Consider the following 24,935-nt stretch of genomic DNA (forward strand, 5'->3'; position numbering starts at 1 on the left):
AAAGGCCGCAAGATTCTGGATCTCAACATGCAGAAACCGCTTCACAGGAGGCGGAGAAAGAAGAGGCGGTGCACGAACGGCCGGGGGAGGATGGACCGACGAACGGCGGAACAGAGGTGGAGACAGAGAAGCACGGTGACGAGAACCCTAATTTTGAGGGTAAGGAAGATGGGAAGATGGTGAGGGGGAAACCCCGTTTTCTGCATTGAAGTCTGTGGGAGGGGGAAACCCCTATTGTGGATAAAGATGTGCTGAGGGGGAAACCCCTATTGTGAAAGATGTTGCTGATGAGGGGAAACCCCTATGGAAATCGGGGATGAGACCCCGACTATTTCAGGGGGCGCGACCCCGAACTCATGGAAGAGGGGGCGAAACCCAAGTGGTGTCCGGGGGAGAACCCCATTTATATTGAGGGGGCGACCCCGATAGTGGAACATGAGGGGGAAACCCCGGAAAAGATGATAGAAGAAACAGATCTACTTGCGACTGGAGTACCGGAGCCCACCGAGGGAGGGCTGAACTTGATTGTGGACCTGGTGGATGAAAAGGGGTTGAAGATTTAGTCTTCTAATCTAGATCTTCTAATCTAATGGCTAAGATTTAGTCTTAGTTTGGGATTGCTAATTAGTTAGCAATTGATCACTTCCATAGCTAAATAATACTAGTATACAATTCAATACTAATTTAACTATAGAAAAAGTCTATCTTGACTTATTAAGATGAATTTATTTGCTTTTATTTACTAAATTGTGTTATTTAGTCAAATGTGTTACTCCCTCCGATCATCATTTAAAAAGTTATTTAGACTTTGTCAATTAAAGAAGAGAGAAAGTAAGTGGAATGGAAGACACATTCTTTATACTCCATATTATATAATTCACTACAATGAAAACTCAGATTAGTGACGACGTTACCCCTTTGCTAATTAGTTGCGCAAATGTGTTCGATACGAATTAGTGACAGGCGAGTCGCCACTAATATGAACTTACATCGCAGCTGCCTAAGTTTTCCAGCAGTGTGTTTGTTAGTAATTTAGTAACAGAAATACCGTCATTATCTTTTTTAGTCATAAGCTTTTTAGTTATAGCTTCTATGCGACACTAATATGTCAATAGCCCTATTTAGTGACGGAAAGATCCGCCACTAAATGGCGAGTTTTTTGTAGTTACGAGATTGTGAAAGTGTTCGGTTAAGAGAAAAAAAATGTTGATATTCGTTGTTAATACATTTATATTAACTGAGATGTTAGTATATTACTAGTATCACCCACGTGCGATGCACGACCCATTTTCTTTTATTTAAACTTATTTTATAATGTAAAATGATTTTATAAATTCATGAAAATATGATTGTATGAAATCTGAAATCATAAATATATAAAATAAAAATAATTATTAAAAAATATAAAATTAAACAAAGAAAAAAAAATGACCGTAACACCCCGACTTTTTCGTCCTTTTTATTTGTTCTTGAAAGGACGTCGTTTGTGCACTTGAAAAATAATTTCCGCCTTTGTTTCTTTTGTCGAGAGAATGATTTTACAATTAAGGCTTTATACAATTATTCTTTCGCAAGTCCAATTATTTTTCTTAAGGAAGCCCACTTATTCTTTTTGAGCCCCAATTCATCTTAATTATTTTTCTGCAAATTAGCTTACCCTAAATCTGCCGTTATATTTCACAAATCTGTTTCCACAAAATCGGCACCCTCTAAAAATATGGAACAGAGTATAAACATGTCTTCCTGACCCTCACGTTCACACTTTTTGACACCACATTCATTCTGTTTCAAACAATTGAGAAAGATAGAGTGCAGAGAGAGAAACGAAATTGAGCAAGATAGAGTTTGAGAGAAAGAGAGAAAGAAGAGAGTGAGATGGAGGAGGGTGGCTGGCGCTCACCGGCGGTGGCGTTCCTCGACCGAACAGTGATGAAAAAGGAGACACAGAGGCGGCGCTGCATCTACCGGACAGCAGCGGTAGCGCTGAATGATCAGCAACGACGATGGATAACGATGGCGGCGTGGCTCCGAGCGGGCCAGAGCAGCGGGGTAAGTGGATACCGGCAACGGCGCTGAAGCCACTGTGATTTTCGACGGAGAGAGAATGAGGAGATGAGGAGGATGATGGTGCAGGCATCGGGTGCGAACAGCAGCGCTGCAATGCACCGTGACAGCAACGGCGCTGCGTTCTGACCGAGGGAAGTGCAGCCTTACGTTCGACCGAGAGAGAGAAAGAGACGAATTTGGAGGCAGTGGCGACGGAGAGACCAGGCAGGTAGCAGCGCCATGGAGAAGAGAGCTGCAGCAGCAACGGGCAGCAAAGGCTGACCGTGACGGCGATGGACTCATGGCTGGAACGCGATGACAAGGAGCGACCTCAGCAGCGGCTGCAAGGTGATGATGACAGACTGTGACAGCAGCAGCGAATTAGAGAGAGAAGTGACGAGATTGAGAATCGAAAGAGAGAAAAGAGGAATTGGAGAGAGTCGATTAGATGGAGAGAAAAGAGGAATTGGAGCTCTCTGATTTTAGGAGTTCACTGGTCACGTAAGGTAAGAAACGTTGAAGAAGTTTTGGGCATTGTTATATTTAAATATTTTGGGCCTAATGAATTAATTTAAATATCTTGGGCACGATGAGATAAAAGAGAAAGTAAAGGATGGGCTGAATTAAATCTTGGGCTGTTCACGCACGCTTTCGAGGATGGAGCAGGAGGACAAGTAAGGTGTTCACCGAACGAGGTGGGCTTTCGAACTAAATACTTTCAAGAGCTTTAGTTTTAACATATCGTTTTGAGCATCATTTTATGTGACGAAATGCCTGCGATTGCAATTATAATTTTATTCCGTGATGATGTGATATGCATGCTTGAAGTGAAAGTGATTGTGGTTTATTGCGAAGTATAGCTTTTTGAGTGGTTGTGAATTGCTCGATTTTGTTGATATGATGTGATGCTCGAACTTGAGAGAAAATGATTTGTGTTTCAAATACGGTTTATGAGAAAACTGGAGGTTGCAAAAGGGTATGTCATACCATGTTTTTGTTTTGAGAAATGTCTATCTGTTTGTTCAGCAAGGGAGTTGTCCCTACTAGACCTATTGAAATCAAATTCGGGTCTGACTAGGGAGTGAGTCCCTACTTAGACTAGTGTACACCATTGGGGATCGTGAGCCGTCTTTCGGGTCGGCCGGTCCGGTGATCGAGTTTGCGGCCACATTATCGTTTCACATGTTGTTGAGGTTGATGTTGAGGTTGTTGAGAAGTTGATGTTGAGGTTGTTGAGATGATGATGTTGATGATTGCTTAGTGGGGAGTGAGTCCCTACTGTGAGTTTAATCGAATTCTGGTCCTAGAAAGGGTGCGTCCCTACTCAGACTAGTGTACACGATGAGGACTGTGAGTCATCGAATGGGTTGGCCGGTTTTCGTGCTCGTGGAAAGTGGTCACCTTACACGGCACCCTAAAGAACAGATATGGCAGTTTCTTAAATAAGTCAAGGAGAAATGGTTGTGTTTTAATATGATGAGGAAAAGGATTTGAGGATGCGTTGAAAGTTTCTGTTTGAGATTTTTAGTGTCTCGGGCCTTTTCAAATTAAAACCCCGAGGTCACTCAATGGCGGCATGACATAACTGTTTTTACAAATTGTTTTGGCATTTGTTCACTGAGTACATCAAGTACTCAGCCCTGCATGTGTTTTCCATATGTGCAGGTTGAGCGGTGACAAGCGCGGTGGGTGTTGAGCATAAAAGTGAAGAATGTCTATCAAATATTCAGAATATGTTGTGTCTTCATACATAGCATTATTCTACTCTCGAAATGCTTCCGCTGAATGTTGTTTCTTTTGAGTTCGTGTATTGTTGAGATAGTTTCATTTGGAGTTGTTGATTGTTGAAACGATACTCTGATTTTATTCGACTTATTTCTATTATATCAAGCTTTGGTCGAGTTTTGTTGTTTTCCCCTTTCTTCCCCGCTTCTTTAACCCACCCCTAGTCGCGATCAACCGTGTTTTCTATCCTTAGAAAATGCGGGCGTGACAATAACACACAAATATATTGATTGGTGATTTTGGCAAAAATATACATACATATTAGTATTTACATTATGATAGTTTAATTAAATTATTTATATCTATTTTATGATTAGTCAATTAAACCATAATTTCTTAATTGATTTGTGGTTCATCACATAACTTAAAAGTATGTAATTAAATCACCACTTTTATACATTTCTCAATCCCATTACATGTTTCACCGATTTGTTGTGATAAATTTTATATTTAATTTATTATTTCACTATAATATTATACACATATTTGTTAGTGTATTGGATTTGCATATTAATAATTTACATACTAATTTTTTTAAATCTTTATAAATATATAGAGACTCCCTAAATATGTTGTTATATCCAGAACATGGTGACCTAAAATAACACTGTCACCAATATTAGGGTAAAGAACAATTAAATTTAGTGAGAGCGAATCAAGAGACATATCTTCCATTTATATAATGCAAGTATTATAATTTGAAATCATCTACTGTTTTATAGAAACTAGTATCATGTCTGTGCTATGCACAGATTAAGATAATTTTTAAAATATTAATTTTAAATTTTAATTAATTAAATAAAATTAGAATCAATATTAACAATGAATAATATGAGTAACAATTTTAGTTATATGAGAATCAAAAATCTATACAAATCAACATTGAAGCATAATAAATTTGAAACAAATCACATAGTAATATAATGTTTAAATATTAAATCATGGAGTAGTAAGATAAAAATCTATCACAATAAAGAATTAAACACAATAGATAATTACTCATCATTTTTTGAACTTTTGTATACACTATATTAACTTTAAAATTAAAATCAATTTAAATTAGCCAATTATAATTTCAACATAAATTTTTTAACATGGATCAACTATAAAGTAACATAGATGGCTAAAAATCTAATCATTACTATTGCAAAAAAAATTATAATTATTAAAAACAAAAAGAAAAAAAATGATGGTAACATCAATCTGAAAAAGAAAACATAGTAATGGATAAAAATGGATGGAAAGAAACAAAAAATATAACTAAAATGAAAAAAAAAATACCAAAACATAATTTATAATTAAAGATAATGTTAAGAAAAGAAAAATATAATTAATCAAATGAAAAAAGAACCAAAACATAATTAAAAAGAACAAACTTAGCAAAAATGTTGAACGCCATTGATGTGTAGCAAAATGTTGCTCTTATTTTTTGAATAGTCGTAGTCAATTTCTTCTTCGGAACGTCGCAAAATAATATTTTTGGCTCCTTACTTGTGTTTTCATCATTGCTTAAAAGCAGAAAGAACCGGCTAAAGAAAAGTGAGAAGACTACCGTAAATGAGAGAGATATTTGTAACTGCATATTTTGGATGCACGGCGTATTGGTATACCCTCTGATTGGTTGATAGTAGGAAAGTACGCCTGCTTCATATTATTTGATTAGCAGAATCTATGTGTAATATTGCAAAAGGTTGAAATCAAATACTCACTCCAGCACACGCTTTTGGAAGGACCAGGCGACCAATTCGTCCAGCATGGGATGAAAGTGGGAGCAAGATAATGGTTTAGTGGTGAAAAACAGTCTTGCTAACCTCCCACTCACTCGTGCATATATGAAACATGAGAAACTAATCTCCACTAATAAGAAGAAACGTGGGAACCATAGGATTATATATTTATTAGAATTAATTTCTGAATTTTATATTAATTGCATTTATATCCCTCGGCATAAAATGGTTATTCAAAACCTCCCAAAACTCCCCTTTTATATATTGTATAGATTAGTATCTCACCCGTGCTATGCACGGAATATTGAATTATTTGAACAAATAATATAGGTAAAATTTATCTAACACAGATCATGTTTCTAATTATTTACTAAAGCTTATGAATAAATTGTGGGTAAAATTTTTTGTAAATTGACAAACAACTGAAACATAAAGTTATTTATATGGAGTATATTCATAAATTTATTTATATGGAGTATATTTATTTTTGTTTCCATATACTGTTTATTTCTCCATGTAATTTTAGTCACTGAGACACAAAATAACAACTCAAATTCTCCATATCTGAAAGTAGTACTGCCTTCTCTCTCTATGCTTGACACCAGATCAAAGAATCAACAAACATCAACATTCACGTGAATTCAACCACCAGGTCTTTATTTCTGTTTATATTCATAATCTCATTCTTCTTCGGTATTGAGCACAAAGAATGAGAATGGATAGCACTCGTAACCGTCACCCTCGTAAAACTTTGTTTTGGAACTCCACCCAATCAAGTCTGTGCTGGGGATTGGTGCCCCTTGCACAGCGGAAGACATGCATACACAAATAAATCAGATCTACAGATCTATTTGACCGATTATGGTATTAATTATCTACATGTTAAACAAATCAAATTGCATTCAAGAACACAAATAAATCATGTTTAAGGAATAAGAACCCTAATTCATGATTTCCTACGGTTTAGAATTACCGATCTGATTCTCCAAAGAATCGTCGATTGCTTGCGCCTTCTCCACGAGATGATCTTCGTACTCAACCATAAATCTTCTAATCTGTATCCCGAACTCAGATTATGACCTTTGGGTGGGCAAAGCTTGTCAGAATCGAAAAGGGCTTAATTAGAAAGAAGATAGAATTTCAGATCTGGAGAGAACTGAAAAAATCGTTCACTGCAGAGAGCAGAACGAAAATTATCAAAAAAAATTAATTAATCTTCTTTCTAATCTCCTTTTATATAGAGTTATGATGGGCCAGATTAGGGATCCATGGAGGTTGGACTTGGGCCAAACCCGTTGGACTTTTACTAATTAAATTGAGCCCCAATTTAATACAAGTCCAACAGAATATTATTATCAGCCACTACAGTAAAATAATATTGACTGCCCGTCCAATCCCAAATTACGAGTAATCCGGGCTTTACCTCTTTAATTTATTATTTCCCGTGTTTAAGATATAAATATCCATTAATTAATTTAAGTCTGCTATTTGACTTTAATTAATTAATATCTTTTTCCAAGAGTTGTCTAGTTCAAAATCTTTATTTATTATTCTGGAATAAATTCCAACCGGCCGGGTTTCTGAATAATAAAACCTTTTTCGAACACCTCTTGAGGATATTATCAAACTGGACTCACCCAGCACACGATTCATTGCAATAACAATACTAGCACCTCTAGACATTGATCACCACTACCCAAGATATCAGGATTCTTGGATTGCGAAAAATCCGCACCATTTGATAAATCAAAGTAGTGCATAATCAATATCGTATGCTCAATGTTATGTCAACAATGATTAAGAAATAACAATCACCGAGACCTCGTCTTTCGGTAAATAGCAAGAAAGACTTATCTCAACTGTTAGATCCTTCAGTGCTATACCACACCAGTGTCGTTTATTTCCTAAGGTAAGGAAACAAGCGGACTGACACTGCAACCTTTCACGATAGGTAGCCAAAACCTATCTAGGTTGTGAAATTCTATTTCTCTTCTACAAAGATCCGACTGCGTCACCTTCTGTGAACGTCGTTCACGACCAGTCTACTATGTAGAAGAATTAGACTTATTTGCTTCTTATACATTTAAATGTTTGAGAAACATCTTATAAATGCACAAGCAAACATCAATGCGATAAAATTACTTCTTCTCGCCTTGGGTTAAAAGTGGATTGTAGAATTTATTGTATACAAGCAATTCTATCCGTGCAACATGCTCGAAATATGCTTTTCAGTATACCAATCCTAACAATCTCCCACTTATACTCAAAATCATGCTTTCGAGTATACCCACTGCCAAAACTCTCCCACTTATACTCTAAGCAGGTCTCGGACCATGATATATCGAACTACCATACTTTTCACCTCATGTGTAAAACCTTTTCTTGGAATTTAAAGTGTCTAAGTATGATGTAGATGTAGGATTCTTTAAGAAAACTTAACATTCTTTTTCTAGCAATCTAATGACTTAGATGCTTAGAATGTAACTAGTTTATCTTAAATCCATCATCATTAAACTGGGTAGACGACCAGTTTCCTACGCTAGATAACCCTTTGAGTTGTTTATCAACTTTTATAGATGTCATCATCGTAGAATACCAAGAATACCATATATAGTGCACTTTCAACTTTCTTGTACTTGTAGCACATAACCATTAAGATGTTCCATGTAGATGATCTCCTCAAGACTTCTACTTAAAGAAAACTGTCTTGACAATCATAATACATACATCCTAATTTATGTAAGCTACAATAGACAATATGATACAGATCGTCTTAGGCATAATGGCAAGCGAGAATATCATTCTTTCTGGGTATAACCCTTAGCCATTATTCTAGCCTTTCAAGATCCATGTTTACACTTGCAGATCCACTAGCTCCCACTGGCTAAAATAGTCTATGGGTAGTATCGCAAGTCTTGCAAACATTCTTGTCTATCTTAGATTATTATTCAGAATCTATCATCTTATCAAGAACGATTATCTGAATGAGTCAATGTGTCCTTGTAGTTACAGGGATTAGATTCAAGTCGATCTAAAACTGAGTCTAAAGACTCTCTTAGACCCATGAACTTGTTATGTTCGCAAGGAACGCTCCCACTACGACATGACTCTTATAATCTTAGGTACAAATGTTGATTTTCTAAGTGCATAAGCATCTAATGGTATGACTTCTTGGTTAAGATGGAAAATAGATATTCTCATTATCTTGAGAATTATCATGCTTGTTAGGCTTGTAGTTCTTCTCATAATCTTCATCAAAGAATCTAGTATTGATGTAAACAAACACTTATCTTGCCGTGAAGATTATAGAACCCGTACCTTTTCTATCAATTGGGACAATCTTAAAACATACCTCAGTACACAACTCCAATTACTTGGATACCTTTTCCAAAACATGTGTTGGAATAACTCCACACTTTGAGTTGTGCTGGACTAGACTTACCTCTAGTCCACAACTCGTGTGTTGTAGAAGGTACTGATGTTATGGTAGTTTCTTTAAGATATAACTCGTTGTTTCCAACGTATATCCCATCAATGATAAGGTGTTATTGAGTGAAACTGTTCCCATATCGAACTTGTCTTAGAGAGACTTCGATATCTTCTTATATGACTATTCCATTCTTTAGAAGAATGCTTGGAGTAGTCAACTAGGATTTAACTCCCACTACTGATCTGAACTCATTGCTCGTCTCCCATGGTGTAGACCATTGAGACTTGCTAGTCTTTCTATGTTGCATCTCTATAAGTATTATGAATCCCTTGAACCACCAACAGATTCTAACTTATAATGCATCAACCAGACTTACTTGACTTTCAAGCTATTTAACAAGCAAGTTGTTAAAATCTCGATAGCCACTTGAGTTAGACAAAAATCAGTTTGAACAATAATTAAGTACTTTCTTGGCCTTATAACTAAGTGCCATAAATACTTTATCATTCATTGTTTAAGAAGTTGAACTGTTGTTCGAAACTCAATCTTGTTGCATTTATATTGTTTAGATACTATGATGTATAATTTGTTTTTCTATGGTACTATGATAGATATTCGAATCACATTTCTTAATAATGCACGCATTATAAAATGACATCGAACATCGCTTAATCATAAACAAGTTTAGAAACTGAATATAAATTCATTCTAAACAAGACTGTACCAATAAAACAAAACTCTAACATCAAAACAAAACAATTAAGTGAGCATAAATAAATAGCTCCCACTGCAACAATTGCCCAACTGGATTAAGATCTCTCCTTTAGAAGTTACATTGTTATCTAAGTCATTGTCCTTCTTTAGAAGAGGTCAATCCGACTTACAATGCATCTTCACTTTGCCTTTTCACCCCATTTATCTTGCCTTTCTTGCTTTCAGCAGGCATTGATGACAATTCAGCTCTTCATTCTTTCCATTGCTAGTCTTCTGTTCGATTGAACTAAGACATAGGAAAGATGTAGCTTTAACGAATTTGTCATCCATCATGTTATTTTCCTCTATTAGTAATAAAGTGAATATCATGTAGAAGGTTTTAAGTAACAACCTTCATACTATCACTTCCTATACATTTGACGAAGAACTGAGTGTAGAAACTATTTGAGTAACTGAATCAGAAGATTCCTCAAAATATTCTATCTCTCGTGGATATTCCAATAGAATCTGGACATCGTCCTTATTGGATATTCCTCTTTCATCAATATAAACCAAGACGTGTCTTACTACTTAAAAGATTAAAAGAAAGTAGTTTGACCTTCTATCTCAAAGAACTTGTCAAGTACATGCATAAAATGCATTCATGAACTTTCTTTATAGAATTTTGTCAAGGAAATAGAGGACATGAATTGGTGAATACAAACTTTAAGTTTTCAGCAGTGAGAATCTTATCCATTTACATTTCCAGTCTACATAATTTTGGCCTTCGAGTTTGATTTCTTTAAGGTTCGCAGACATTATTAAGAATTTGGCTGAGAAGAAATAAAACTATTTATCACATACTATGCTTGATACATAATCGCAAATAACCACAAAACAATTTATGTATCTCGCAACTGCCAAAACCGAAATAAGTATGCCTCTAGGGAGGTCATACAAATTCGGATTCCAACAATTTCCTGGTCACAATATCGACGAATAGTCCAGAGACCACTAAGGTGGCATGGCCGCCAAATATTGCCTAAGCTTTTACCATAAATATTTGCATCTAGGAATTTCATTTCTGTTTTGATACTCCTTCTAGGGAAGGTCGTACGCCACTAACAAAATTCCATAGCTATCTCATAAATATGTTTAAACATACGAACTTGCAATTTCATAGGATTATGGCTCCCACTAGGGTGGGTCGCGATAATATTAGAAACATGCTTCTAGTTTAAACAATTTACTGTTAAGAAGTCTAATCTAATGAACTTGCTATTTCGTAGGATTATTGCTCCCACTAAGGTGGGTCGCGATAATATTAGAAACTGCTTCATATATAGACCAATTTATGGAGACCATATACAACACACTGTTGTAATTATCGCTTAGTCATTTTAAACATGGTTTTTGCATAATTATCAATTAAGCGGATAAGGCAGATAATCCACTTAAAGCAGATTAATACCAAATAAACAGATAAATCCATTTAATCCTTGGTAATTAATCACACTTGATAATTATTTAAATTATTTAATAAATCTAGGGAGATTTACTTAAATAATTAATCCCTTATCTTATCCAAAGTAGGAATTTCAGATTTGATAAGATCTTGGATAATGGTTATCCAAATTAATTAGGATTTATCTAGATAGAATAGAATCTATCTAAATCCTCTTAGGATTATTCTAGATTTTACATGAATAAAATCAAATCCTAAAATTCAAGATAAACTAATCTTGGATTATCATTATCTAAATCATCATACCAGGATATTTCAGGATAGAACCAAATCTCTCCAAATCCATAAGACGAAGATAAAATCCAATCATTCTAAGATTAAAAAAATCTTAGATTATTTAGAATAAGAAACTAGAATATATCAACTCTATTTGGATTTATACTAGATAAAACTAATTTTATCAAAATCCAATTAGATAAGGATTATCTTGTATTATCTTTATCCAAATTTATCTAGGATATTTTCTAAATAGAATAAATCTATTTATATCCATAAAATTAGGATAAACTAGAATTAATATTAATTAATTCAACTAGGATTTAACTGGATAGAACTAAATCTATCTTAAACCCAAAAGATAATTACAATATTGGATTAATAATTATCTAAATCTTCTAAGATATATTCTAGATAGATGCAAATCTATCAATATCTATAAGATAGAGATAAACTTAATTATCTAATTCAACTAGGATATTTTCTAAATAGAATTAATTCTATAAATATCCATAAGAAAAAGATAAACATGGATTTTAACTATCCAAATCTACTAAGATATATTCTAGATAGATATAAATCTATCAATATCTACAAGATATGGATAAACATAATTAAAATTTATCTTAGTCTATCTAGGATTTATTCACATAGAATTAAATCTATATAAATCCATAAGACAATAAAATTAATTATTATCCAAATTTATCTAGGATTTATCTAGATATAACTAAATATATCTAAATCCATAAAATAAGGATAAAATCCAAATATAGTTAATTATTTTATCTAGTCTATCTAGGATTTATTCACATAGAATTAAATCTATATAAATCCATAAGACAAAATAAAATTAATTACTATTATCCTAATTTATCTAGGATTTATCTAGATAGAATTTAATCTATCTAAATCCATAAAATAAGGATACAAATTTAATTAATCCATTATTTGTTTATTTTAGATAATCCATATATTCAAATCTTATTTTAAATTATATCTTGAAAAATATTCAAAATTAATTCTTAGGGTTTGGGAAACCCTAACTAATTTGGAAAGCTTGCTGCCACAAGTCTGGAAACGCCACCAACAAGCTCCCACTCGGACCGCAGCTGTTGTCACAGCAGCCGCTGCTGTAACGATTCTATGGCTGCATCTTCACCGCAGCCATCTTGCTGCTTAACTGAGTCATCGAACTCCCATTGATTGGCATACTGCCGTGATCAAATTGAGCAGCCTCTGCTGCACGTCTTGCCGCAACGACGCTCCCACGTCGCAATTGATTCATGAACCGTCGACAACGATTATCGCGGTGCGAAATGATTTGGTTTCAACATCCAAAGATTACGTCACAAGATTATTGAAAACAATCATTACATGAAACCATACATATACAATCAAATATTCCATGAATCAAAATTTCGTGCAGCAATGATTACAAAAAAAATGATTATTATATGCAATCATTATATGTAATCATCACATATAAAAATTGACTCTCTTACAAAAAGTCGCACTATGAACCAAGAAAAAAAATTCTCCATTCGATCAAATTGGGTGGATCACGACATCAAGTACTCAATCAATAAAAAATAAACAACCATTACAACAAATGATTACACGTTATTGAAATAATTTCCCATCGACCATGAGAAAACAAATTTCAGCGTGAAACAATTCTCCGTTGTTGCTCGTATCACCATCGAAACATTCGACGCAAGTAATAACACAAAAACGGAAAACAAATGCAATCAAGCAAGCAATTCACATGACATGAAATCAATCCACATAATCAGAGCCAAAAATTGGCTCTGATACCAATTGCTGGGGATTGGTGCCCCTTGCACAGCGGAAGACATGCATACACAAATAAATCAGATCTACAGATCTATTTGACCGATTATGGGATTAATTATCTACATGTTAAACAAATCAAATTGCATTCAAGAACACAAATAAATCATGTTTAAGGAATAAGAACCCTAATTCATGATTTCCTACGGTTTAGAATTACCGATCTGATTCTCCAAAGAATCGTCGATTGCTTGCGCCTTCTCCACGAGATGATCTTCGTACTCAACCATAAATCTTCTAATCTGTATCCCGAACTCAGATTATGACCTTTGGGTGGGCAAAGCTTGTCAGAATCGAAAAGGGCTTGATTAGAAAGAAGATAGAATTTCAGATCTGGAGAGAACTGAAAAAATCGTTCACTGCAGAGAGCAGAACGAAAATTATCAATTAAAAATTAATTAATCTTCTTTCTAATCTCCTTTTATATAGAGTTATGATGGGCCAGATTAGGGATCCATGGAGGTTGGACTTGGGCCAAACCCGTTGGACTTTTACTAATTAAATTGAGCCCCAATTTAATACAAGTCCAACAGAATATTATAATCAGCCACTACAGTAAAATAATATTGACTGCCCGTCCAATCCCAAATTACGAGTAATCCGGGCTTTACCTCTTTAATTTATTATTTCCCGTGTTTAAGATATAAATATCCATTAATTAATTTAAGTCTGCTATTTGACTTTAATTAATTAATATCTTTTTCCAAGAGTTGTCTAGTTCAAAATCTTTATTTATTATTCTGGAATAAATTCCAACCGGCCGGGTTTCTGAATAATAAAACCTTTTTCGAACACCTCTTGAGGATATTATCAAACTGGACTCACCCAGCACACGATTCATTGCAATAACAATACTAGCACCTCTAGACATTGATCACCACTACCCAAGATATCAGGATTCTTGGATTGCGAAAAATCCGCACCATTTGATAAATCAAAGTAGTGCATAATCAATATCGTATGCTCAATGTTATGTCAACAATGATTAAGAAATAACAATCACCGAGACCTCGTCTTTCGGTAAATAGCAAGAAAGACTTATCTCAACTGTTAGATCCTTCAGTGCTATACCACACCAGTGTCGTTTATTTCCTAAGGTAAGGAAACAAGCGGACTGACACTGCAACCTTTCACGATAGGTAGCCAAAACCTATCTAGGTTGTGAAATTCTATTTCTCTTCTACAAAGATCCGACTGCGTCACCTTCTGTGAACGTCGTTCACGACCAGTCTACTATGTAGAAGAATTAGACTTATTTGCTTCTTATACATTTAAATGTTTGAAAAACATCTTATAAATGCACAAGCAAACATCAATGCGATAAAATTACTTCTTCTCGCCTTGGGTTAAAAGTGGATTGTAGAATTTATTGTATACAAGCAATTCTATCCGTGCAACATGCTCGAAATATGCTTTTCAGTATACCAATCCTAACAGTTTGAGTGCGTGCAAGAAGGAACTCAAGGTTTCCATCACCAAGAGTACACCAACAGTGGTGCAAATAAAGATAATAATGCCAATTATAAGGATGAATATATTGTTGTATCTGCATATGTTCAAACATTCATCAGTTTCTTAGTCAGAAAATAAAATAATAAAGTCCGCAAATAAAAGTAATAATGCAAATATTGAAATGTTATAAACATCAATAGACTTTACAATGAAATAAATCAACTCACCCCCATGCAAGAAGGAGAACTTTCTCATAGAACACAATGGATAACTCAGAGTGTGCTAGGCTGAAATCACTAAAAGAAAAAGGAGCGTTAGAATGAGAATATTAAGTAATACAGTATTCAGTATAATTGTTATTTGCAAAGTTTAGTTATTAAGAAACAGAGGAATGGAGATGCTTTTTTCATAGCATTTGTTCAATATCTAAGCTTTACGGAAAATGAAAGTGAAGTTACAAAGAATTTCTTAGTTTCTGGCACAAACTGAAATTACTTATCCCAGTATTAATTTAGGGTTGCAAACTCATATACATACCTGAGTGCCCACAAACGAAGATAAGAAGCTGTATTTGAAACAGCCCCAAGAACAAATTCGATTGTGTGTATAAGCTGATGTACAAAAACTTCACTGAACTCAAACTCCTTATGACCGTGGCCATGGCCATCATTGTGGTTTGCCCCTGATTGAAGAGACTTCGCCCTCTCTCCCTGGTGCCTCGGAGAGTCACAACGATAAAAAGAAAGGAAAAATAAAATGATAAATAAAATGCTACAATAAATTAATGATTGGTTGAAAAATAACATAAGAGAGTTTGAAATTGTATACCTCAGAGCATCCACAGTGGGACGCCATAAGCGACGCCCCTGATTGAAGAGACTTCGCCCTCTCTCCCTGCACCGCCACGTCAGCATTTTATCCTCCACCCATTCGACCTGCAGTGGGACAGACTATAGCCCGCCCTAAGCATTTTATCTATTATTTGAATATTTAAATACTTCAAAATTTGGAAAAAAAAAACTTCATTTCATTAAATTAAAACATTATTACACTACGAATGCGAAAAAACTACAAATTCTCAACGACGGCGGTTGCAGTTCCAAACTTCTTCAATCATGTCGGTCATGAGCTGAGTATGGTCTTGTTAGTTGCGCATTGAGGCCTGTCGCTGTAGAACCTCACCGAAGTCCATCGGTAATCCTCGAGTGACAGGCGAGGTCGTCGTGCTGGAGTTAGATCCGACTTCATCATCCACCTAATCGGTGACATGTCCAACTTCTTGTTCGACTATCATGTTATGCATGATGATGCACGCATACATGACGTCGGCCATGACTTCCTTGTACCAGAAACGCGCCGGACCTTTCACGATTGCCCACCGCGATTGGAGCACCCCAAAAGCCCGCTCCACATCCTTCCGCGCGGACTCCTGCTTTGCCGCAAACAAGACTCTCCTCTCACCAATTGGGCAACTGATCGTCTTCATAAAAACAGGCCACCTTGGGTATATGCCATCGGCCAAGTAGTACCCCATATGATGTCTGCGGCCGTTGGCAGTGAACGCGATGGCCGGGCCGCGATCCTTGCACTGATCGGCGAATAGGGTGGACGAGTTGAGGACGTTGATGTCGTTGTTCGCCCCGGCTACACCTGAAGTAGGCATGCCGGATCCAGAGGCGGTGGTCGGCGACGGCTTCCAGGATCATCGTAGGGTGGCCACCCTTGTAGCCACTGGTAAATTGGCCTCTCCACGCCGTCGGGTAGTTCTTCCACTGCCAGAGCATACAGTTGATGCTCCCTAGCATCCCAGGAAAGCCGTGCACCGTCTCGTGCATCCGCATCAGACTCGGCAATCATCAGCAGTCGGGCGTCGCAAATATGTGTCGCCAAAAGCTTCCACAACTAACTTACAAAAAGTCTTGAGACATTCGCGGCCAGTTGTCTCCCCGACGTGAAGGTACTCGTCGAACATATCCGCTGTTGTGCCGTAGGCCAACTGGCGGATTGCAACCGTGCACTTCGCAACGGCGTAAGTCCGGGTCTGCCGATCCCGTCTTCCCGATACCGAAAGTACTCATCACGTCCCTCCAACGTGTGCACAATGTGGAGAAAAAGATCTCGGCTCATTCTAAAACGTCGGTGAAAAACATTCGGGCCCCACCTTGGATTCTCGGCAAAATAATCTGCGAACAGACGTTCGTGCGCTACATCGTGCTCGCTCGGGACATACGTCCGACGTTGTATCGGGCGAGGGACCCGCGCCACCGCCACCGCCGCCGCTTGCTCCCGCTGCGTTTGTGCCAAGCATTCCACTACGGCTTCATGAATGGCATCGAACAAGGCTCGAGTCAAGGCCCGTCTGCAGCCATCCGATGTACTCAAATCGTAGTCGCCGGGATTCATTTTTGAGACGATGAGAGAGAATAATTGAAGAGATGTGAAATTGGAGTGTGTGAAATGGTAGAGAATTGTAGTGTTTAAATAAGAAATTTTTTTGGAAAAAAACAAAAAAAAAACAAAACAAAACGCGTGAGCATCGTCCTCGATGCCACAGTGGCGGACGATGAGCATCATCCGCGCTTCGTTCGCGGACGATGGGTAAATCCATCGTCCGCAATGCTACAGTGACGGAAGATGCATCGTCCGTCGCATCGTCCGCCCCACTGCGGATGCCCTTATGTTGCATCTTTAGAAGGAAAGGCTTTGGAAGTAGCAGCCATGGGACAGACACAAGGGCCAATAGCAATAACAACAGCACCATCTATATGTAGGTGAAATTGGTTTCCGCCGTGGTCATCAGTAGGTCTCAGAAACGTGTACATCATCACATGGTATAAATCAGCTTGGGATCCAGTGCACCCTAAAAACACATTTAATCAGGGATCAATATGGTAGATTAAAAACATCTGTTACCAATTCTTGCAGATTACTGATTTGTAGAGTCTAATGTTTAGGCAATCATCAAGTACTGTGTTATATCATGCTGGCCAAAAGAAAAGAAACAACTGAAATGGTGCATTCAGGTAGAGAATAGCAGACTACAAAACAACGAATGTAACTGCTATGCAGGTTGTGAGTGAAGGAAGGGTTTAGTGGTGGGCGTGGGTCCAAACGTGGTAGTTGTGTAAGTATTTGGATAAATTGAGGTAGATAATGACAGAGATTTTTGTAAGGTCTCAACAAATAGGCGATTAATATTTACTACTACAATTCATTAAAAAAAATAGTTTTATTTAAATAATACTCCTTTCGTCCCAGATAATTTGGGACACTTTGACCCGGCACGAGTTTTAAGAAATCTAATAGAAAGTGAGTTGAAAAAGTTGGTGGGATGTGAGTCCTACTTTTAAAGTATTAGTTTTATAATAAAATGTGAGTAGGAATTAGTTAGTGGAATATGAGGCCCACTTCCAAAAATAGTAAAAGTGAAATGGGACAAATTATGTGAGACGGTCCGAAATTGAATACTGGATCGAATTATATGGGACGAAGGGAGTATCTATTTTAAAATGACATTTCTCTAAATACCCCAAAACTCCCCTTTTATATATTGTATAGACGAGAGTGAGTTAGATTTGTAGAACAGAAGGAAGGCAAACATAGGATCGTGAAACGCAATCATTGAGAATAGGTTGTAATGATTTGCAGTTACATTTTTTATCCCATAAAAATTGAATACTTTAACTACTTTAGTCTGTCTTATAAAAATTGACAATTCTATTTTTAATAATTTTTTTCTCTATATTTACTGAGTTGTTAGTATATTATTACATTGGAATATTTAATTATATTCCTATTGAAGTTGAAAAAAAGCATGTGGATAAGTATGCAATTTAGAATTCCAATTTTGAATTTATACGGATTTTAATCATCCATACACTTTTGAAAATTTGCCATATCTCACGTTGTTGAGAAGTATATCCCTCTAAATTTTGACTCACGTGATTCAAATTCAAACTAAAGATATACTTTATGAGTGGGACCGTCTCACTCAAATGATCAGGAGCTGACCCATGTATAAAATGGGAAGGGCTAAAGCCCTTAATAAAATTGTATTTTTAAGTTTTTTTTATTTTATTAATTTTTATAATTTATCCAAATTTTAGGAAAATTATTACATAAAAGTCCTTATAAATACTCTAAAACACTCAAAAATATACTTTAAAATAAAATTTAGAAATCAAAGCCTTTATCGTTATTTATTTCTGCGTCCGCCCTATAAGTGATTGACTGCTTTTCGGCACATGTTTAAGAAAAATGATACTTTATCCGCGTCCCACTCAAGTAATAAATAGTTAAAATGGAGAGAAAATAAAATAAGTAAGAGAATAATTAGATTTGAATCTTTTCTATATTATTCTTTCTCTTACTTTACTGTACCGCCACTTTCACTATTTATTACTATTATCTTTGCAAACTAACGGCAAAAAAGAAATCATTCACTTGAGTTGGGACGGAAGAAGTATTTTATTTAGATATAATCTTGGGCATATAATAAAATTTTCTATTTTATTTTTTTTTATGTTGAGGATTTGTATATTGGTTTTGACACTTTTTGTTGCAAATTGTTGACAAGGATTTTGTTACATCAATCTACTATAACTAAGGAGAATCATACAAAATTTGAAATAATATAAAAATATATTATTTGAACATAGCACACCGTGTTATACTAGTTGTAATAATAGCGGACCGTCAATTCATTAAGATTTGATAAAGTGTATTACTTCATCCTTCTCAGCCAACATGTCTAATTATTTTATTTTTTTGTCTATTTCAGTCGAAATATCCACCTTTTATATTTCAAATAAAATTTGTGTTTCTCTCTCCTTATATTTGTGCACTTGCATTGTCTTTCTTCTTTATAGTACCTTATTTTTGTTGTTAGATCAAGAATGGGATAGAGTAATAGTTGATCCAAGAATTTAAAATTGAATCAAATCAAAAGAAAAAAAATTAAACTCCTGACTATTTGATTTGATTAAAGATAAACAAATCTCATGTTACTCAAACATACTCTTTGAGCTTTTTTTAAAATAATGGTCATCTTAATAAAACATATGAATTGTATAAAATTATGATATCATACTTAATCATTATTTCAAAAAACTTAAAAAATTGTTTTCCTAAATAAATTTTCTTTTTCTAATAAAGAATGCCTTTCTTGATTAATTTAATGTCGTATTTTTTGTACAATTCTTATAATATTAACACATAATCAATTCTTATACTCCATAAAAGAGAAAAACCCTGTTTTTTTTAATTTACTTGGCAAATGTGAAGGTTATTATCTTAAAAGTAAAATTTATTGATAAAAATTACTACTACTATAATTGGGATTTGAGTGGAGAAAAATCACAGTTGATGATTACAAGATTAAATCAAATTAAGAGCGCACATAATATAACTGAAGATGAAAAAATTAAATTTGTTGAAAGTAGAACACGGAAATCCGTAAACGTACGTAGCTTTAAATCAAAACAAAATTTTTACAATTGCCATTGATTTTAAAATTGTGATTGGCAAACAGGTTATTGAAAAAGGCAAAAACTTATAATTATGTGAATTTAATGAGTTCCTGAAAAAAGATTACAAGATAAATTAATTGAATAAAAGCGAAAATAAAAACAAAATCAGTTAGATGTGAGCTAAAAGTCAGCATCATGGTCGTTATTTATTTACAAACTTAATACTATCGTGAACATCTATGCAAAATAATTACTATTAAATACATTATGTGAGCAGTGAGCACTCATCACTCATTCTAAAATTACTGGAATGTAAACGTGAGCAGTGGAAGAGATCAAATTCATCAACATTGATTTTTTTCAAAATTGAATTTCTCTTTACATAAAAAATCATGTTTGACCCTTTTAGTACTTTACTTTAAAACAAATTAAGAATTTACCGAAACAACAAGCGACCCTATAACTAAGAATTCATTTCGATAGAATCAAGTGTCCTGAAACATTTTTTTCCATTCACGAATCAATTTTCCGTATTTAGAATAATGTTAATTATCTTTTATATTTTCCCATTTAAACATCCAACTACTACATTTTACAATAAATAAGTCCAACTAAAATTCGGTGTCAGGCAGAAAAAATATAGTACTATAATTTTAATGTAGTGAGTGACATACAGATTATAAATTTCAACGCAAAGAAGGCAAAAATGTATATGTATGTGAGTTTCATGAGTTATATGACAAAGAATGCTTCTTTTCATTCCTTACATTTTAAGAAGTTTGTTATGCCATGAATGAATAATAAAACCACACACTACACTGTCTACACATATCTCTTCAAGCTTCTCCATTGAACAAAGGAGAAAATAAAAATAAACAACTTATTGAGTGGGAATTGAGTGATGATGAATAGTGAAGCACTTCTGCACCGCGGTCGTGGCGGATGGATCACCTTCCCTTTCATCATAGGTTCTTTTTCATGTCTCTTTTAATTCTGAAACCATTTTTACAAGTATTGAATTAATGTTTGATTTTGTTGTGGTAAAAACAGCAACACTGGGCTGTTTGACATTTTCAACGGGATTAATCGCCAACCTTTTTACATTCCTGAGAGATGAGTTCCATTTTGAAGATACATATGCTGCCAAAATCACCAACTATGTGAATGGCAGCATGAGTTTCATCCCTATCTTCACTGCAATCATTGCTGATTCATATGCTGGCTGCTTTTCTGTCATCTGCTTCTCCTCCTTCATCTCTTTGCTGGTATGCTTCAATGTTTCTCTTTTCTAATAAGGAAGAGATGAAGATTTTTATTAATATTGTGCAGGGAGTAGTGCAATTGCTTCTATCAGCAACAGTGAGCCATTTGAGGCCTCCTAGTTGTGAAAAGGGCTCCATTTTGTGCAAGCAACCAACGCCTCTTCAAGCCGGTCTTCTGTATCTCGGCCTGACTCTCTTCACTATAGGAAACGGAGGCACACGCTTCACTCTTGCATCCATGGGAGCAGATCAACTAGACTCCACAAGACATCAAGGGATATTCTTCAACTGGTTCATTTTCACACTCTACATTGCCAGCTTCGTGTGCTCAACCCTCATGGTGTACGTGGAAGAGAACCGGCGCTGGGGCTGGGGCTGGGCTTTCACCATCTTCTCCATGGCCAATCTGGTTGGTTTGGTGGTCTTCCTATGTGGTACAAAATTTTATCGCCTTGTCAAGCCCAACGGCAGCCCTTTCAAGAGCTTGGCTTGTGTCATCGTCGCAGCCATCAAGAAAAAGAAGATGCCTCTCTCATCACAAACTGATGATTATCACCATGATGGAGATGGTTTCAACTCTCCCACCCCATTCTTCAAGTAAGTTTATTATCACTTGATATGCTATAATTAATAGTACTAGTTGAAGTTCCATTAATTTGGTTAAATTTGCAGGTTCTTGAACCGTGCAGCGGTGAAGAGTGAAGAAGAGTCTAGTTCAAAGATAGTGAATCCATGGAAATTATGCACAGTGCAACAAGTTGAAGATCTGAAAAGGCTAATCAAGATTGTGCCAATATGGTTTAGTGGTTTGATATTGAGTATACCTCTAGCAGTGCAGATGAGTTTCATGATCGTACAAGCCAAAACCATGGACAGTCACATCACCTCCCATTTCAAAATCCCAGCTGCTACAATACAAGTGTGTGCGCTCATCGCAACCTGTGTCACCATACCGTTACTAGACCGCCTCATTTTGCCGCTTTGGGTAAAGCTAGCTCCCACTAGGCCTCCCACGCCCTTGCAGCGCATTGGGATCGGCCATGTCTTCATTATACTCAGCAGCATTGTTGCGGCGCTTGTGGAGGCGAAGAGACTGAGCGTGGCAAGATCCCATGGCCTCATTGACCAAGTGAATGCAGTGGTTCCCTTGTCGTTGCTGTGGCTGGCGCCACAGTTGGCTATTCTTGGAGTTTCGGAAGGTTTCTATTTGGCAGGACAAGCTACATTTTGTTACCAAGAGTTCCCAGCTCCATTCAAGAACACTTCAACCGCCGTCGCTGGTTTGACACTCGCTAGGGCCTTCTATTCGAGCATTCTCGTCATCAATGCAGTGCAGAGAGCAACGGCATGGTTGCCCAACAATATAAACAAAGGGAGACTAGACAATGTGTATTGGTTGTGCAGTGGGGTAGGAGCTTTGAATTTGGTGTTCTTTCTTGTGTGTGCATCTGTCTACAAATACCATAAAGATTAAAAATGTTGAGGTTGGTTAGTGAATTGTTTTCAAATTAGTTTTTGCATCAATGGAGCATTGAATTTATGTTACTTTATTGTTTGTGCATCATTGTACAAGTACAAAAGTTTTGAAGAATCTGGTGATTGTTGTTGTGCTATAACTAAACATAAAAAGATTAATTAGAACACCACAATTCATGGACTAACAAATGCAATGCATTAGCCACTCCTTAGCATAAGCAAGTAGAGAGCCTCAAAGGCCTAATCAAGTTGTTCTTCCTGTGGTCGACTGGCCTATTACACTGCACGCCTCTAGCCATCCAGATGAGCTTAACCGTGATCCTGATGCTAACCATGGATCGTCATCTAGGGGGGGATTTCAAGATCCCTGCAGGCTCCATGCCGGTCTTCATTCTGGTCCCGACAAACACAACTTATAATAAAAACAATAATTACAAGATAATATAATATCAAACAACTTGGTGCGTGTTTGTTCATAGCATTCCTTCCCTAGAATAGTTATATGATATGCTACAACAGATCCACTCCCCTATTGTTAATTGATTCTCAATCAATTGAATCATTGGATGATAACTAATTCTTAATTAAAGGGATTGATGAGTGTTGTTCAAACATAAATACTACTATACTACATTTAAATTTTTAAGCTATTTTGAATTTTCAACATTGCCAAAAATAATCATTTATATATGATTGCTTCATAATTAATGAAAATGATTTGCAATTAATACTATATACATTTTTTATTTTAAGTTATTTTGAATTTTCAACACTGAAAAAAATAATCAATTATAGGATTTCTTAGTAATTAATAGAATTGTTTTGCAATTAATGAGATTAACGATATTGAATCCTTATCGAGATTTATAGGGTTATTCTGTAAAATGCTTTTTATTTTTGTAATTTCGTGATTCTCAATAATTAATTAAACTTTTGTTAATATTTTATTTAATTGAATAAGTAATTAATAAATTAAAATTGACTCAAAATTTTTTATAATACTAAATAATTTTTAATTAATTGAATCTAACATTTTAATCCTATTAAGCATTTTATATATTATGTATCTTAAATATAATCTAAGTAACTAGTATAAAATTAAATACTAATTTAATTACAGAAAAAGTCTATCTTGACTTATTAAGATGAATTTATTTGTTTATATTTACTAAATTGTGTTATTAAATTAAATGTCTTATTATTTACAATGCACGTAAAGTAGGGGCATCTTTTACCAAATTGTGTTATTTTGTTAAATTTGTTACTCCCTCCGATCATCATTTAAAAAGTTATTTAGACTCGCCGACTCGGTATACGTTTTAATAAATTGTTTTACTTTGTGAAGAAAAGGGAGAAAGTAAGTGGAATGGTAGACACATTTTTTATATTATATAATTACACTACAAAAAAACATAGATTAGTGAGGGAATTAGTGACGACGTGCTACCACATTACTAATTAGTGTCGCAAATGTGTTCGTTACGAATTAGTGACAGAATATTTCGTCACTAATATGAACCTACAACTCCGCCGCCTAAGTTTCCGTCGATGTTTGTTAGTAATTTGTGACGGAAATGCCGTCACTAATATTTTTTTAGTGCCAAGCTTTTTAGTTATGGCTCTATGCGACAATAATATGCCAATAGCCCCATTTATTGACAGAAAGATCCGTCACTAAATGGCGAGTTTTTTGTATGAGATTGTGAAAGTGTTCGGTTCTTAAGAGAAAAAAATTTGTTGATATTCTTTGTTAATACATTTATATTTACTGATTTTGTTAGTAAGTTATTAGATTGAAGCATTTAATTATGCTCCTATTGAAGTTGAAGAAAAGCATGTTTGAATTTATAATTAAGGATTTTAATCATCCATACTAGGGGTGTCGAAATGGGTATTGGTGATTTATCTCCACTTTATAGTATAAATGTTTATTAGTTGAATTAATTCAAATCTAGAATAAGATTTCATTATCGAAATCATTAAAATTGAGATATGGCTTAC

General features: G+C 35.3%; 1 protein-coding gene and 1 pseudogene across 1 annotated transcript; one reads left to right on the forward strand and one right to left on the reverse strand.

The window, feature by feature from the left end:
• Positions 1–6,238: 6,238 nt before the first annotated feature.
• LOC125186954 lies at positions 6,239–19,602 on the reverse strand (annotated as a pseudogene).
• A 1,746-nt stretch (positions 19,603–21,348) lies between these two features.
• LOC125186574 (protein NRT1/ PTR FAMILY 2.6-like) lies at positions 21,349–22,938 on the forward strand. The gene is made up of 3 exons (XM_048082956.1): positions 21,349–21,461; positions 21,526–22,055; positions 22,131–22,938. Exons 1-3 carry the CDS (start codon positions 21,369–21,371, stop codon positions 22,930–22,932), a joined length of 1,425 nt encoding a protein of 474 aa, XP_047938913.1. The 5' UTR covers positions 21,349–21,368; the 3' UTR covers positions 22,933–22,938.
• The last annotated feature ends 1,997 nt before the right edge of the window (positions 22,939–24,935 follow it).

The sequence above is a fragment of the Salvia hispanica genome, chromosome 5 (genome assembly GCF_023119035.1).
Source record: "Salvia hispanica cultivar TCC Black 2014 chromosome 5, UniMelb_Shisp_WGS_1.0, whole genome shotgun sequence".
Taxonomy (NCBI): domain Eukaryota; kingdom Viridiplantae; phylum Streptophyta; class Magnoliopsida; order Lamiales; family Lamiaceae; genus Salvia; species Salvia hispanica.